The sequence below is a fragment of the Macaca mulatta genome, chromosome 7, assembly GCF_049350105.2.
Source record: "Macaca mulatta isolate MMU2019108-1 chromosome 7, T2T-MMU8v2.0, whole genome shotgun sequence".
Lineage (NCBI taxonomy): Eukaryota > Metazoa > Chordata > Mammalia > Primates > Cercopithecidae > Macaca > Macaca mulatta.
Window position 1 is genome coordinate 4,847,966 of NC_133412.1, and position 16,564 is coordinate 4,864,529.

The 16,564-nt window shown below is 35.7% G+C and overlaps 1 protein-coding gene across 50 annotated transcripts in view; it reads right to left on the bottom strand.

Annotated features, from left to right (window-relative positions):
* Positions 1-3,791: 3,791 nt before the first annotated feature.
* The window catches only part of LOC106996620 (uncharacterized), an 86,954-nt gene continuing 74,181 nt past the window's right edge, over positions 3,792-16,564 (bottom strand). For 16 of the 50 annotated variants that reach the window (XM_077939004.1, XM_077939003.1, XM_077939002.1 and 13 more), the window contains 6 exons: positions 15,774-15,922; positions 14,435-14,565; positions 10,638-10,662; positions 8,738-8,843; positions 7,902-8,016; positions 3,792-7,218 (listed from right to left, as the gene is read on the bottom strand). Coding sequence is in view for 2 of the 50 variants with exons in the window: in XM_077939006.1 (XP_077795132.1) it covers positions 7,990-8,016; positions 8,738-8,843; positions 10,638-10,662; positions 14,435-14,565 (289 nt within the window). In the remaining 48 variants the exon portion in view is untranslated. Of the gene's footprint in view, positions 7,219-7,901; positions 8,017-8,737; positions 8,844-10,637; positions 10,663-13,990; positions 14,114-14,434; positions 14,566-15,773; positions 15,923-16,564 lie in introns of all 50 variants that reach the window. The other 34 variants (XM_077939000.1, XM_077938966.1, XM_077938968.1 and 31 more) reach the window with 8 other exon arrangements.

Below are 16,564 nucleotides of genomic sequence, written 5' to 3' on the forward strand. Positions count from 1 at the left end.
GTTTGAGGCTGCAGTGAGCTATGATTGTGCCGCTGCACTCCAGACTGGGTGCAAAGTGAGACCTTGTCTCAAAAAAACTCCAAAAAAAAAAAAAAATGAAAAGATAGGGAAAGAGAGTTGGAACTGATTGCTTAATGGGTATGAGTTGTCTTTGGGGTGCTGAAAATGTTTTGCAACTAGTTAAGGATGGCAGTTGCAAAACATTTTGAATGCACTAAATGGCTACGTTATGTTAATTTCACCTAAATTAAAGGAAAAGATGTGGGGGACAAAAGGAAAGGGAGAATAAATAGCAATAAGGGATGAGCCACTGGCAAATTTGGGCCATTTTAAAATTTAGAGCATAATAGCATTAAAAGGAGAAGAAAGAAAAGAAAAAGAAAGGAAATGGAAAGAAAGGCAGGCAGGCTAAGATACTTAATGAAAGAAACCTTTGCAACACATATATTGAACAAGAAATGTATGTCCCAGTAATACGAAGAACGCTTCCAAATGAAGAGGGAATAAACAATCCAATGTAAAACTATTTGTAGTGTGATACTTTACACATATTGCAAACAATTTTCATAGAGCTGAGGGGTTGAATAAATTGTGGTGCATCCATAGAGTTAACCATACCAAGCATAAAAGAATGAGGAATATATCTTTGAATACACATGAAGTGATTTCCACGACATATTAAGTGGAAAAAGAAAATTGCAAAAAAAATCTATAGTATACCACCAATCATGTAAGAAGGAAGGGGATATGATAAAATAGATATGTATCTGCCCATTTGTGATCAAGAAAAAAAAGAAAAAAATAAATCAGAAACTATTAGACTAGTTAACTCGAGGGGTTGGGTGAGATTAGGGCGGAAAGAAGGGAGGAATAGAATCATTGTAGCAGGGATGATGGGGAAGTGATATTTCTCACAATCCTAATTTTTAGAACCACAGTAATATTTCACATATACAAAATATAGTTAAATTAATCCAAAAGGTGAGGGAACTCAAAATGGAACATAAAGAGTAAAAAAAAAAAAAAACCAGACTGATTATATGATTAATGTAACCATACTGCAGGGGATAGGAAAAAAAGATAACTAACCTAAATACGTTTAGAAACAGTATGTTGACCGAACACTGTTAAGGATAAAGAAAAAAGAACTATATTTAAATACCGTGCTGTAGTCAGTGATTTCATTTTTAAACGGGTATAATTTAGAAATTCTGAAATTACTTTAAGCACATACCGCACTGAAGAAATAACAAAACATATTGTAGATAATGAAAGGTAGGTTTCTCACTGTTGAAGAAACAAATCACAAGCCAAGACGAAAGAATAAAATGAACATTATGATGATGTATTATAATCATAACAGTATGAACTTGTGATTTTTAATAAAGATAGATATATACTATCTATAGTATTCTATATATTATTGGTATATATATTTAAGATAGATAAGTGGACAGAGACATTATAGGTGTGTGTGTGTGTGTAAATGGACACATAGCTCCGAGCTCTAGGCCTAGAAGCAATAAAACCCCGTTAGCAATGAATACACTTAATAACAAGATCTTGGTTTCTAAATACTATTTCTCAATATGAAGAACTAGAACTCGCTGAGGAAATGGTTGATTACAGGCTTGGGGAAGGAAAATACAAGACAAACCTAGAACATCTTGTGATACCAGAAAATAAGAAGTGGTCAAAAAATTATGGGGTTATATTAAAAGAACACAGGGCCAACTTAAAGGAGCTCCCAATGATCAAATCCAGGAAAAAAAAATGAAAATCAAACACAAATAATGATTGCAATATATAACAATCCATAAAGTAAGATATATGCACAAATCCACACTGATGTAAAATAACAACTGAGTACAAATAAATGGGGAAGAAGGACAGATCTTTACAGTCAAATTCTAATACGTAGAGAAAATATCATGGAAATAGAAACCATCACTAGGTTTACACCATAATCATAATTGCTGTAGGCAAGAATCTTCAATTATTACTGAAATTAGATGAAATAAAATATTTGCATAGTCTCAAAGTATCTCTTCACAAAATATTAATTACAAAGAAAGGAAAACAGTAACTTTGCAGTGGATAAACCTGGCAGACACTACCTTAATCAAGTGATATTTAATATCAGCAGAAATAAGACACTGACATCATGTACCCCAGATACAATCCACTGAAAAGGGCACACCATTACTGCTGTGTTATCTTTTGTCAAAAGTGCATAACCTTAATCTAATAATAAAAAATATCAGACAAATCCAAATTGAGGACTAGGGTACAAAATTATGATTTAGTATTTCTCAAATGTGTCAATTTAATGAAATACAAAGAAAGACTGAGGGAACTCTCCCAGATTTGTAGTTAGGAGAGAGGGCAAAGGAAACATGCCAGATAAATGCAATAAGGGATCTTGAATTGGATCCTGGACTAGATAAAAAGGACATTAATAGGGTAACTGGAAAGACCTGAATATAGTCTGCAGATTGGTTGATAGTATTATATTAATTTCCTGATTTCAATCATTGTATGTAATGTCATAATAATGATTATATAAAATCAGAAACCTGGGTACAGAATACACAGGAACTCTACTATTTTTGCAAATTTCCTGTAAGTCCAAAATTACTTCAAAATTGTAATTTAAAAGTTGGGAAAAATACACAAATTTTACTACAGAAGATTTACAATTGGATAACTTCATGAAAAACTGGTTGCCTTCTTAAGCGGTCAAATTTCAAATTGAAGTCACAACAAAATGTCAGCTCACACCCAGTTAATAGATAAGACTGACAATTTTCAATGTTGGCAAAAATGGACAGCAACTAAAAATCTCATATCACTGGTTGGGAGTGTGAAAACTGTCCACTTCTTTAGAAGACTCTCTAGCAGTTTTCTATAAGTTAAGCAAAAATCTGTCTTATCAAACAATTCAATTTTTAGGTATTTACATAAGAGGTCTGCTAACATTCAAAACAGCTAAAATCTAGAAACTACTCAGGTGTCCATCAACAAGAGAGTAGATAAACTGCAATATGACCATTTAGAGAAATATTACAACTATAAAAATTTTTTTAAACTGCTCATATAGGGAATAGCATGGATAAATCTCAACATGATTATGATGAGTGGAAGAAGCCAGACACACAGTGTGATTCCATTTATATTAATTTCAAAAGAGGCAAAACTTATCTGTGATTGTAGAAATCACAACGTTGTTTTTTTGAGAAGGTGCTTGGTTGTAAAGAGGCGGTAGGGTAGGTTCTCAAGTAATAAAAATATTCTGTCTTCTGAATGGGATAGTAATTACTTTTAAGAAAACTTACTGAATTATACAATTACTATATATCAATGCATTTAACTATGTAAATTTTACTTATGGAAAAATATAAGTCATTAAAAATAGGGAAGCTCCACATCTATGGATATGTAATGATCAGAAATATTAAAATATTTATATATTACATAAGCTATAAAGTTATGGAATAGTATAAAACATGAGTGTATATACATACACATTTAAAAAAAATTGTAAAAATGTTTATAGAAGAATAAGAAGTGTTATTATTTCTCTAGCTTATTTGAAAATACTTAAAATTAACACGAAGTAAATATGGCAAAATGTTGATAATGATGGAACCAGTTCCAGTTCCTTGTATGTGCTAGTTCACTGTTTTCTTCTCTTTATACACTGTATGTTTACAATGTGTTCATAATGAAAAGTTTTATAAAATGCACAGTGGGGTAAATCTTTCATTGCCAAGAACAAGTGAATATGAATGTATTACACATGTTTAAGAATTTATTAGGAAAAGAAATAAAAGAATACAGAACCAACATATACAAGTAAATTAGAACCTTAAAAAATACCTGATAAATTATACCAAAGACCTGATTGAGGGAGAGGGAAGGGGAAGGCTAGTGATGCTAAACATCCACTAGTTAAACTTATTCATTAACAAAGGCATGGCAGAAATAACTATAACTGGAATGAAAATGAATACATAATTGAAACAAGAGAAATGTAATAGAATGATGAAAGAACACTGTATAACTTAATGCGAATGTGTTTGAAAATCTGTATGAACTGTGATTTGCTAAGATAACACAGGTTAAATTTAAGACACAAAACAAAGAACAAGCAATAACCATACAAAAAAAGGAAAAGAAAAAAAAAACTTCTAGCCTCTCTTCTAACTCCAAACCACCAAAAACAAAGGGGAGTCCAGATGATTTCAACACTGATAGTGAGGTGAGAGCTTTTCCACCCACTCTAGAACACAGTATAAGAAAATCCTCAAAACGATTAACACAACCAGAGTATCTGATATCAAAACACGACAAAAAGAGCACAAAAAAGAAAAATCACAGATCAATTTCACTTAGTTGTAGACTTGTAAAAATTCCAAATCAAATTAAAATACCCACGATTAAGTAGTAAATCAAAAGAATAAAACATTTTTAAAACCAGTAGGGTCTGTTCATTCAAGGAATAAAAGGAAGTTGCAATAACAGTAAATTAATTCATAGTGATAAAAGTCTTTAAAAAGAACAGTAACACAGATTCTGCAAAAAAAAATTTGATTATATCTACCCACCTGGTTTTGATTAAAATTCCTTACAAAATATAAAAGGTGGGAGACTTTCCTAACATGGTAGACAAAGTATTTCGCACTTAAAAATCAGCATTTCACACATTGATGATTAAGACCACCCACATCAAAATAACTTACCTATTGGGAATAAGACCTGATACCACCCCCAGCAGAGTCCTGCCCAGCAAGATAAAACTGTAAACCAGTAAATAAATTCAGTTTGCTTATCTAGGCAAATAGTTCTTCTATCATTGATAACATATTTCTACAGGCAAACAGCTCACCTAGAAAATGATTTGACCATCAATCCTCACATTAAGAACCTCATCTCACTTTCCCACCAATCTTAAAGTATTGCATGACAAATTTTGCCCATTTCTAATTAGTTCCCTGCCCAGACCCCAAAGCCTTTCTTGATTTTGAAACATTATTAAATCCTATCAAGGTGGTGTTTTCCCTTGCTGCAGGTAAGTTTAACAAACTCAGCTTTGCTTGATCATAGCTCTTTCTGGTGGTCTTTGGGAGAAAATGACCAGCAACAATGTGCCAGTCAAACCAAAGAAGCATACCATTAAACCCTGATTAAATCAAGGGTGGGTAATATTTCCATAACTGTTCAAGTGTTCTGATAGTAACAGTCTGTGGACTTTGTCAACATAACTAAAATCAGGATCAATATGAAGGGGGGAAATAAAAACTTTAAATATTTGCAAAGGATTTAGTCTATACTTTGAAAAAATCTGAAAAGCAACAAGAAACAGTAAGGTGACCACTTACCCCCAAAACAAAACAAAACAAAACAAAAACTTTAGATACAAAAAATGAACAAGAAAGCAAATTAAAAGAAAAACTCCCATCACCAGAGTGAAAATATTAACAGTAATTAAAATTATTGAATACGAAAAGACATACCTTGTCCTTGGATACGAAGACTTAACTTAATATTTTTAAAAACCATTCTCCCCTCAATTGATTTATTAAAGTTGATGAAATTGCAGTCTAAACTGTAATTTCTTCCAACGAGAAGACACATGAGACAGGAGGCAGAAGAAGAGACACACAAATCCACAGAACAAAAATGGAGCCAGTCACAGATGAGAGTACAGCATATGCGCAAGATGGCAGTACAGATAAATGGGCAATTATTGGCAAATAATCGCAAGTAATGGCAAGTAACTTGGCAACTTTAAGATTTCAAAACAAAAAAATTTCTCATGATTTAAGAATTTGAATTAAAAAAACACAAAAGAATTAGAATTTAACATAGGTGAAGGGTTTTATGGACTCAGTATATATATCTTTCCAAAAATGACATGAAACTCAGAAGCCATAAAAGCGAACATGGTTATACTTGGACATATAACAATCATACACATTCTTATAACAAAAACAAAGTTAAAAAGTATGTAAAAAAGAGCTGTAATGGTTGACAATCCAAATCTTATTTCCCGAAATAGTAAATGAGCTCTTCGAAATCAGGAAGAGACTAAATCCTCCTCCCACCCACAAAATTGGACATAAAGAAGAAATTAAAAAATACAGATGGCTAACAAACATGAAAAAATGACCAAACTCAAAAACAAAAGAAATACAATTTAAGACAATAGTTTGGGTGATCACATTGGCAAAAATTTTAAATATTTATAAAATCCATTGTCTGTGAGGTTGTAGGAAAGCTGGCAATCTCATTCATTGCCATTGGAGGATAAAGTTGTTAACCACATTTTTGAAGGCAAACTTGCAATAATTTTCAAAATATGAAGTGTGCACATACTTAATCCCAGTAATTCAACTGATAAGTAATTTATTATGATATTATAGACAAATGCAAAATTATTGATATATAGGGAGGTTCATTGCACAGAAATTTGGTGCTAACATAAATATCTATGAGTGAGAAATGCTTAAAACATTTAATTATATTTCTTCTACAAAACATTCATGTCGTCATTCAACAAATGACACAGATGTGTATGTATTACTGAAAAAGAAAAAGGCCATTGAATGAGGCCTGTTAAATGAAAGAGGTAATTTGCAGAAAAATGTGTTACAATATGGCCACACTCCTGGATCCTTCCCCAAAATGGCTTGTGTATTTGTGTGCATCTATCCACTAAAAGAATGCATGTAGTTCACTTAATAGAGGAAAACTATAGGGACAGAATTGGAAGAGAGGAGGGCATTTAATTTATATATTATTTAAATATGCTTTGAATTTTTGAAAAAAATCATGCAGAGTTTCTTTTTAATATATTCTGTATTTTTCAGTTTACCATGCGGCAAATGAAAATTATAAATGTATATTTATGGGAGCACTGAGCAATTCCACCATTTTGAGCATCTTGTGTAATATTTTATCCTCTACTGAGGCTCCTGGGATTGAGTCAAGTGGCAGCAAGGGAAACAGTCACCATGCCCCAATTAAAGTCTCATCGATGATATCCCAACATGAGCATTTCTCAGTTAAGCATTTCTTATCTGCAGGAGGTATCCACTGCAACACAGGAAAGAGAAGAGTCCCCATGCATAAGGAAGACTGAATCATTGTTTTGGTGAAGCTGGCAGTAGAAGGAATGGCACCAACTCAACAAATCCACCTCTTTGTGGCCATCACCTGCAAGGACACAGTGGGGAAAAGTGGCAAAGGTGAGAAACACATTTCCTAAGGAGTCATGGGGGTATGAAATTCCTCTTTAATCTTCCCCCTACTTGTGCTAGAACAAATATACCCACAGTACACAGAGAAAACCTCATTTCTAGCACCTGAGTCCGTGATGAGGCCAAAACAATGACATTAAAACTTCCTGATGTCAAGGATGCCAGATACTGATGCTGCTTTTTCTCCTTTTGCTGGGCTAAAAAGTAATAGCCATCAACAACCTCGGGTTTCATGTCTCTCTCTTCCTCTCTGGTTTCTTAAAGCTCTAGGTCATTCACTTGTTTGATCAGTTACTTCAGACCAGTTTGTCAACCTTCCAGTCTAACAGTTATGGAGAAGCTACTGTGTTTCCTTTGTACAACAATTTTCTAGCATTACAATGGATCAAGCCATGAAGGAGTTGAGTTTATTAGATGACAGAAGTTAAGGAAATCCTTCATATTAACAGTAAATGTACTGAGATGTAGAAAAGCCACGAAGGTATATTAAGAAAAGCTGCATCTCTTAACATATTATGCAATCTCAGAATCAATTAGAATGTAATCAAACATCATCAATATTCAGAAACTTAACAGCTCAATTTCTACTAAGACATGGCTTCTCCTAGAAAGCAAGGACTATTTTAACTAACACCTTACCTTTAGTGGGTGGCCTAGGCAATGCATAGGTGAGGAGGCTTTTTGTCTAAGGGGTGTTGTTTCGGGAATTTGCTGATAACATTCACTCTCAGAAGAGTTCCCAGGAAGTCATCTTCTGAGGTGAAAAAAAAAAGAAAGAAAAAGAGAGAAACACCACTTCCAATGAAACAAGTAGTGCAGCTGGAATCTGGAAATTCCTTCTCTGCTACTCTTTTATATTGATTTAATTTAATTAACATACTTCTGAAACCATAACCATCTATTCCATAACTACACATTTCAATGTCAGCACACTGCATCAGGGACCTTCTCTCTTGCGCATTTCCAGACCCGACTAGATCACCTGAACCCCACTGAAAGTTATGTCTCTTTCTGTTTTAAAATCATTTGTTTTCTACTGCTTAGTTGGTCAGGTTACTCACAAAATTACCAAGACAATCTACTTATATATCTTTTTATCAATAAAAGTTTATTGAGAACCTGTTCTATGACAGGCAATCCACAAGGTGCTTGTATCACAAAAAATGAACTGAAAAAATATCTGGACATAAGAAATTAAAAGTCCACTGGATGAATCAATCATACAAATAAAGAGCTGAAACATAATGGTCTTATGGAGGCAGATTCAGTTTTGGGCTCGGATTGCCGAGGAAGACCTGTTGTGACCACTCGCCTTTAATTCCCCAGAACGGTATCCACCCTCAGCTGGCTATCAGATGGGTTTTCATGCTATTTAACTGGAACCAAATGTCATCAAACTCAAGAAGAGCAGTATCTATCAACTCCTTCCATCCTAGGCCTGTTTCCTATGAATGTGCAGTTCCCTGCCCACATACCTGCAAGGGTGTCCAAGAAACCACAGGTAGGCATGGAGAGCCACTGACCAGGGAGTAAGTTGTCAGCTCATTCTCTGGAGTTTTCTTTAATTCATTTTCTTGCTTCCTGACAAGTCAATAAACACATTTAGTAATATCACGATGTAGTGGCTTACAATTCTATTTTCAAACATACTTTCCCCAATATAATTTTAGCTAATATTTCTAAGACAGATATTTTATAAATGTTGTTTTTATCAGATTTGAAAGTTAAGGCAAGGGCATGGACAGTTTCGCTTCCCTTCTAGGCTCTATCATCACTTGACATAAAAGAAAAAAAGAAAACAAAATGCACCTAAAATACACACATCTGTATGTTCATATAAACCGCGCGCGCGCGCGCGCGCGCACACACACACACACACACACACACACACACACACACACACACACACAATCTAATTTAACAATGAAACATTCAGGAAGTATGGGTATCCTGTGCTGGGAAAACACGGATGTTGCTAAGCCCTTTGTGTGTCACGTACACAGGCTTCAAATACGCACTGCCCTCCCTTTACTCTGTAAGGTCCAATGGACACAGAGAGTGGCCAGCTAATGACTATATTAGTAAGATAAAATATTCCCAATCTATTAAGACTAAGTGTTATAAAACAAAATTTACACCATAATATACAGAGCAATATGATCATGGTCTATTACCACCCAGTGAAGCCCAAGGAAATCTTCTAAGGATTCCACTGGTGAGGGACATGTTTCTAGCTCAACAATTTTTTTAAGACTATCTTTACAAAACAATACATTTCAATAATTTCTAAATATCTGGAAAGGGTGGATTAAACTAAGCTACTCTTTTTTAAAACGATAGTCTAAAATTTGCCCCCAAACAATAATCTAGTGAAAGGCAATGTTTATGTGCAATAATCAGGACTATCCTATAACCACTCTTCATTAAAAAGACATACATAAATAAAATATCTTGATCTATGATTTGGAAGAAAGCATGTAATACAAAATCATTTTCAACAGCATTAATATAACTAGAAAGTCTAGATATGATAAAATGATATATCTCTATTCAGAATAGCCATATAACTATACAGTGGCTTACATGTGATTTACTGATCTCAGCCTTGTTGATTACCTAAGGGACAAATGTAAAACTGTGCACATCTCAAACAGATGTGCTAATACTCTCTGAAGCCATCTGCAAAATAATGCATCATAAATTTTACCAAATATATTTACAGGTTTTCAATTGTCCTGTCCCTGTCAACCTTTAAGACATCTTGAAATTCCAGATTCATGTAAAAGTGTAAAGTTTTAACTTTACAAAAAAAGTTAAGCCAAAAACATACAATAGTTAAAACATGCATTTGTCTTCCGAATAAAAACATACTGATACAAGGCTACTGTTTTCTTTACTTCACTCTGTTGTCTCCTGATAAGTTAATAAACAAATTTAGAAATATTTATCAAAATGTGGTAGCTTACAATTCTATTTTCAAACATACTTTTCCCAAACTAATTTTAGCTAACATTTCTAAGACAGATATTTTATAAATGTTTTTATATTTTATAAATGCTTTTATCACATCTACATCTTTTATCACAGAATAGCATACATGTAGTAGCTCTAGAATCTGTGACCAATAGAACTTTCTGTGGCAAAAGTGTTTTATAATTCCACTCTATAATATCAATTATGTTGATAATACATGGTGTGCAGTAACTTGAGAAAAATCACTAAATAGATAAAGAGTGCAATCAGCGTGTTTCAGCCTGTCACTAACTATGTTAGGGTCAAGTTCTCATTTTATTTAATATAGTATCTTCAAGATAGAGAGCGCCCTTTCAATGATTAGAAGAGATATAAGACAAAAATCAAGATAGTATTACTTACAGGTCCTGAGGGGTACATGGCATGCCTGGGAGTCCACATGCAGAGGTCAGGGAGTGAGAGAGACGGAGAGAGAAAGAGAGACACACATGGGCCAATGCCCTTACTGGGTCAAGGGTACTATTCAAACAGGTTTGCTATGGAGACTTCTAAGTGGTGGGTCTAAAGCAAGCAGGCATGAGTTCCCTGGGGTCACACTGTGACTGGGAGGTGGACACTGGCTCCATAAGGGGTGTGGGGTTCAAGGGGCTTGTCAGGTAGATTGCATCAAGCTGTCCCATGGTGAAGTGGTCCAAAGGAGGCAGTTGGATAAGGCAGCTATCTGGACCAACCACACTGAGGAATGAGGAGGAAGTGTAGAACTGGAAACTATGCAAAGGTGAGTAAGCCTTGCTTCTAGTATAAGAAAGTTAAACTTATATTCAAGATGGATGCCAAGGCAACATAAAATTATAAGAATTCACTACGTTCTTCCAATGTCTATACCCAAAAGGGCACACTGCTCAGGCCTCAGGGACATTCTCTCAATCATACATCTCAATTCTAGCCCAATATCATCTTCATTCCCAAAAAGGAGCAACTGTTCAAACATTCTTGATACCCAATACCTTTCTGCTATAAGCTAAGCAGAGAAATGTCAAACATCCTAGAATCTTTAGGAATGAAAACCATGGAGCACTTACCATGTGATTAATGTTGATACATGATTTGATTACAAGAGGCTTCCCAAAATTAAAACAATTCCCCACTGGCTACAAACAGTTGCCAGGCACAGTGGCTCATGCCAGTAATCCCAGCACTTTGGGAGGCCAAGGGCAGATCACCTGAGGTCAGGAGTTTGAGACCAGCCTGGCCCACGTGGTGAAACCCTGTCTCTAAAAAAACACAAAAATTAGTAGTGTGTGGTGGCACATGCCTGTAATCCCAGCTACTCGGGAGGCTGAGGCAGGAGAATCGCTTGAACCCTGGAGGCAGAGGTTGCAGTGAGCCAACATCGCGCCACTACACTCCAGTCTGAGCAATAGAGCAAGACTAAGTCTCAAAAACAATATATATATGTATATATATATATATATATATATATATATATATATATATATTTATTTATTTTTACTGCTCCTTGCAGAGCAGGGCTAACCCACAGACAGTGTTCCCTGAGTAGCCCACAGATAAATTTGGAATGAATGATATTGCTATGGGATCTTCTGGAAACCTCACAGATATGAGCAATGAAGCCAATGAGAATCAAAATGTCAACGCTGTGTTGTTAAGTTGTAAGTGCAATGAGAATTTTGTTTTCCTTCATAGCTCTCCCCTCAAGAAAGTACAATGCAGCAAACAGCAACATTCCTGATCCAATCTATAGGGTCAGTAGTGATATCCTCTCCATCATTCCTAATTCTAATGATCTGTGTCAGTCAAGCTAAAGGACTGTCAATTTCACAAATCTCTGCACAAACCCAACTTTTGGTTTCACAAATTTTTCTCTGTAATTTGTCTGTTTATGTCATCAATTTTTGCTCAAATCCCTACTGCTTACTTCCTTCTGTTTGCTTTGAATTTCATCTTCTAGTTTAGTCTTTTTCTTGTTTAAGGTGGAAGCTTATATCATTTATTTAATCTTCCCTTTTTTCTGATACAGTTATTTAAAACTATAAATATCCCTCTAAGCATGTCTTTAGTTGTATCACATTCTATGCAAGATGTTTTCTAGATTCTTTTTATTTTTTCTTTTTATTTTTTAGACAGGGTCTCATTTTGTCACCCAGACTGGAGTACAGTGGCACAATCTTGGTTCAATGCAGCTCCTACCTGCTGGTCTCGAGTGATTCTCCTACCTCAGCCTCCCGAGTAGCTGGTACTACAGGCACGCACCACCATGCTCAACTCATTTTTTGTATTTCTTATAGAGATGGGGTTTTGCCATATTGCCCAGGTTGGTCTTCAACTCCTGGCCTCAAGTGATGTGCCCACCGAGGCCTCCCAAAGTGCTGGAATTACAGATGTGAGCCACCACCCCTGGACTTTCTAGTTTCTTTTTACAGATTTTTTACCAATGGGCTCTGTAAAGTGTGTTAATTTCCAAATATTTTGTGACCTCCAAATGTATTTGTGTTGACTTCTAGTTTAATTCCTCTATGGTCACACAACATCCTCTACATGGTTTCAATCTCGAATTTATTGAGTACAGTTTTATAGCCTAACACATACTCTACCCTGGCGAATGTTCCAGGTATGCTTGAAAATAATTTGTATTTCTGTTGTTGGGTGGAGTTTTCTCTATCTATCTATCTATCTATCTATCTCTCTCTCTCTCTCTCTCTCTCTCCCTCTCTCTCTCAGGTCAAACTGGTTGATAACATTGCTGAAGTATCTTCTAACCTCAATGATGCTCTACCTAATTGACTTATCAGTGGTTAAGAAGAGGCTATGAACAAAAGTTATTATTGTTGAACTGCCTATTGATCCCCTCAATCATGTGAGTTTTCAGTGTATATAACTTTGGGCAGTGTTGTTAGTGCCGATATGATAATTGTTACATATTCCTTATTAATTAACCCTTCTACATTAAATACTATCCTCCTTCCTCTCTAGCAATACTTTATCTTAAAGTCTCTTTATTCTGATGTCAGAATAGCCACTTCTGCTCTCTTCTGGATTTGCTGGATATAGCTTTTTCCATCTTTTCCTTTCGAACTATTTGTATCTTTTGTTCTAAAGTGTCTCTTTTGTAGACAATGTATAGTTGTTCATGTTTAAAAAACAACAGAATCTCCTAATCTCTTTTAAAAATTTGATATAATTGTCATATGGCTGGTTTTATGTCTGTCATTTTCCTGTTTTCTACATGTCTTATGTCTTATTAGTTCCGCTGTTCATTGTTAACTGCCTTATTTTGTGTTAAACAGATCTTTTAGTTATCCTATTTTAATTCTTTGGTTGTTCTTTTAATATTTTTTGAATTATTTTCTTACTGGTGGTCCTAGTGCTTATAAAATACAACTTAAATGATCACAACCTCCCTCAGATTAACAATATATGTGTAACATGGCCTTTTATATGACTTGAAATCAATTTCAGAGAAGCAATTCTACTGCTCAGATAGTCCAGATTTCCAAAAGATTTTGAAGTCATCATCAATCCAGCCATGTTCATAAAAGGGACTGTGAGCCTGAGATAGCAGACAACACTACACACTAATGATTCTGTCTTGGACACAATGACACCATGCCCACACTAAGTCATAGGGACCAGGATACAGGAACAATGATCCAGCCACATGGCTGACTACCATTACCATTAGAATGTTATAATTCCCTAAGACGAATACAGTATTTCCTGGACAAAATGCTTACTGTGAGAATTCCCACTGGTCTGTGAGCATGGAATGGTGTAATTATTTCTGATACTTTCTCTTGTATTTCAAGGGGAATGTTTAAACTCTTTCATATGACATTCACATTTTGGTCTACGTGGACCTGTGGAAATGGAGTAAAAATATGGGAAGATGAGAAATATACATGTCCAATTGTCAAACATGCATAAGAAAGGAGGCTTCACTGTGTATCTGCATATAAAATGTGCTAATTTATTACTCTACTGGGATGTCTCTGATATTATTCAAAATATAAATTGTGCAAAAATTCCAGGAGAGGAAAAGAGGCCTCGAATAACTCACCAGGTTATATTAATGCCTTACACTGTTTGGTTCAACAGACTTTGTAAAAACAATTCTAAGCTATTTAATAACACAACAAAAATAATCCAGGAAATTACACGTATTAAAAACTGGATGTTACCCTTGGAGTGCATCGTTTTGATCTTTCCCGGAGAAAGCAGCTGGTGCAAATGACAAAAACAGTCCTTCTTTGGTGTGGAGGTGAGAATTGCAAGCGGCAAAGTGTTGTCTTCCACCAATATCACTTCCGATCTATAAAGGGGAAATCAGGGAGTTGAGAAACAAAACATTCCTAACGGAATATTTTGTAACAAGAGGTTGGTTGTAAGGAATTCCCCAGAGATGTTCACTGGACCATCTGAATGACAAGAACGATACTTGGTACTTGAAACATGACAGTGTAGAAATAATTGTTTTCTGAAACATTGGTCTCAAAGGTTCCTCAGCATACCCAACACACCACCATTCACTATGACTAGGCTCTCTCCTTAAATCCATTAGAAACCCACTGAAGGGATATAAAAGTGGCCAGAAAAATCCACATTTTAAAAACTTGGAAATGTAATCATTTCACATCTGGGAATGTTTAATGCAGCATGTAGCTGAAGACAGTACTTCTGTGCACACAAAATTACTCTCTCAGCTGATGAAAACATGAAAAAGAAACTGATTAAATCCCAGTGACTGCCTGGCAAGCTAATTAAATTATACTATGAAGATTACATAAGTAACACCTATTTTTCAGTTCATAACTTTTTTCACTTAATAGAGAAATGAAAAGTGAAAACCCCAAATCTCCTTGGATTTTGACCATCTTATTGCCCTCAAGAGAGCAAGCATGACTTAGATTATTGCAGCTCCAACAAAAGTGTGAATGGCTCAAGTGCAATTTCACAACTCAAGTGCTGATTCCCCAGCGTCTGTTTACTATCAACATATTTATGTTGCCAATCAAGAACTCAAGAGTTGCAACTTCATCTCCAAACTGCGTACCTACAGGTCACTGTCCAATTCAGTTTCTCTAGTGCATGTAAGCTGGTTAGTTTTCCAGTACCACAGTCCTTGCTGGGAGCACACAGCTGAACAAACTGAACTCTCCTTCCATATAGTTTGTTTAGGGCACAGGTAGTTATTATATATATTATAATAACAGAGGAGTTATTATTTAACGCATTGTTTTCCCAGGTTTTTCAACAAGATTAATTATTACAGTTATCAGTGACACGTGCAAACTTCTTAAAAGGGGCACTGTTTTGCCTCAGAAACATGAAAGAAAAGGAGCACTCTGGAGTACACTTCTCTGGGACACACTGATCCACCCTATTAAGTCATGGAGACCAGCCCCCAACATAGCAATGCCCCAGGCTCCATGCTGCCCAGCACAGACAGTGCCTTATGGAGTATTACACAGTCCCCAAAAAAGGGCAATATTTTAGTGACAAAACACTGAGCAACCTGACCTGGCCCTTGAAGGTGTAATGGTAAAATTAATTCCCACTGGTCCCTGAGGATGGGATGGAAAAATCATTTCTGACATTTTCTGTCATGTCACATCTCAAGGGAAAGCAATGAAGTTTCATGTGAGGCTAGGTGCCTTGTCTTTGTTGACCTGTGGGAATAGGGTAAAGATGCAGAAACATGAGAACAATACATGCATATGTGTCTGCTGGTCCATCAAGCACAAGACAGTAGGATTCAGTTTATGTACCTATTAAATTAGCTAATACACCGCTCTCCTAGGATGTTTCCAGTGTTATTCAACAACAGTCAATGTGTTTGTCTCTAGCTTCCATCAGTCCAAATACTGTCCAACATTTGCTGCCAGACAAATCAAATGTGCAACCAGACTATCAGTGTGCTCAAAGTTCCAAGAAGATGTTGGCCTGGTGAACATTCCATTCACAACAATGCATAGCATTTCCATCAATTCAACCACCTCAGGATTACTTTACCTTCAAAGGTCACCCAATGGATTGGGGAGGAAGAAGTCACAAAAAGAAGGGAATAAAGAAACAATGGTCAAAAAATCACTTATAGCACTGAACCTGCTTGAGAGTGGGAGCATGGCAATTTGCAGAAGCTGCACAGAGCTACACCGTACTGATTCCACTCAAAAGTGGTCACAGCAATGCAGGCAGGACACACACAGGTACAGTACTGTCCCGGGATATGTGACTAGAAGAACTGTGCAGCGTGCAGAGAGGGAAAGGCGGCCTCTAAACCCTCTCACCATGAGCTGCTTCCCACCTCC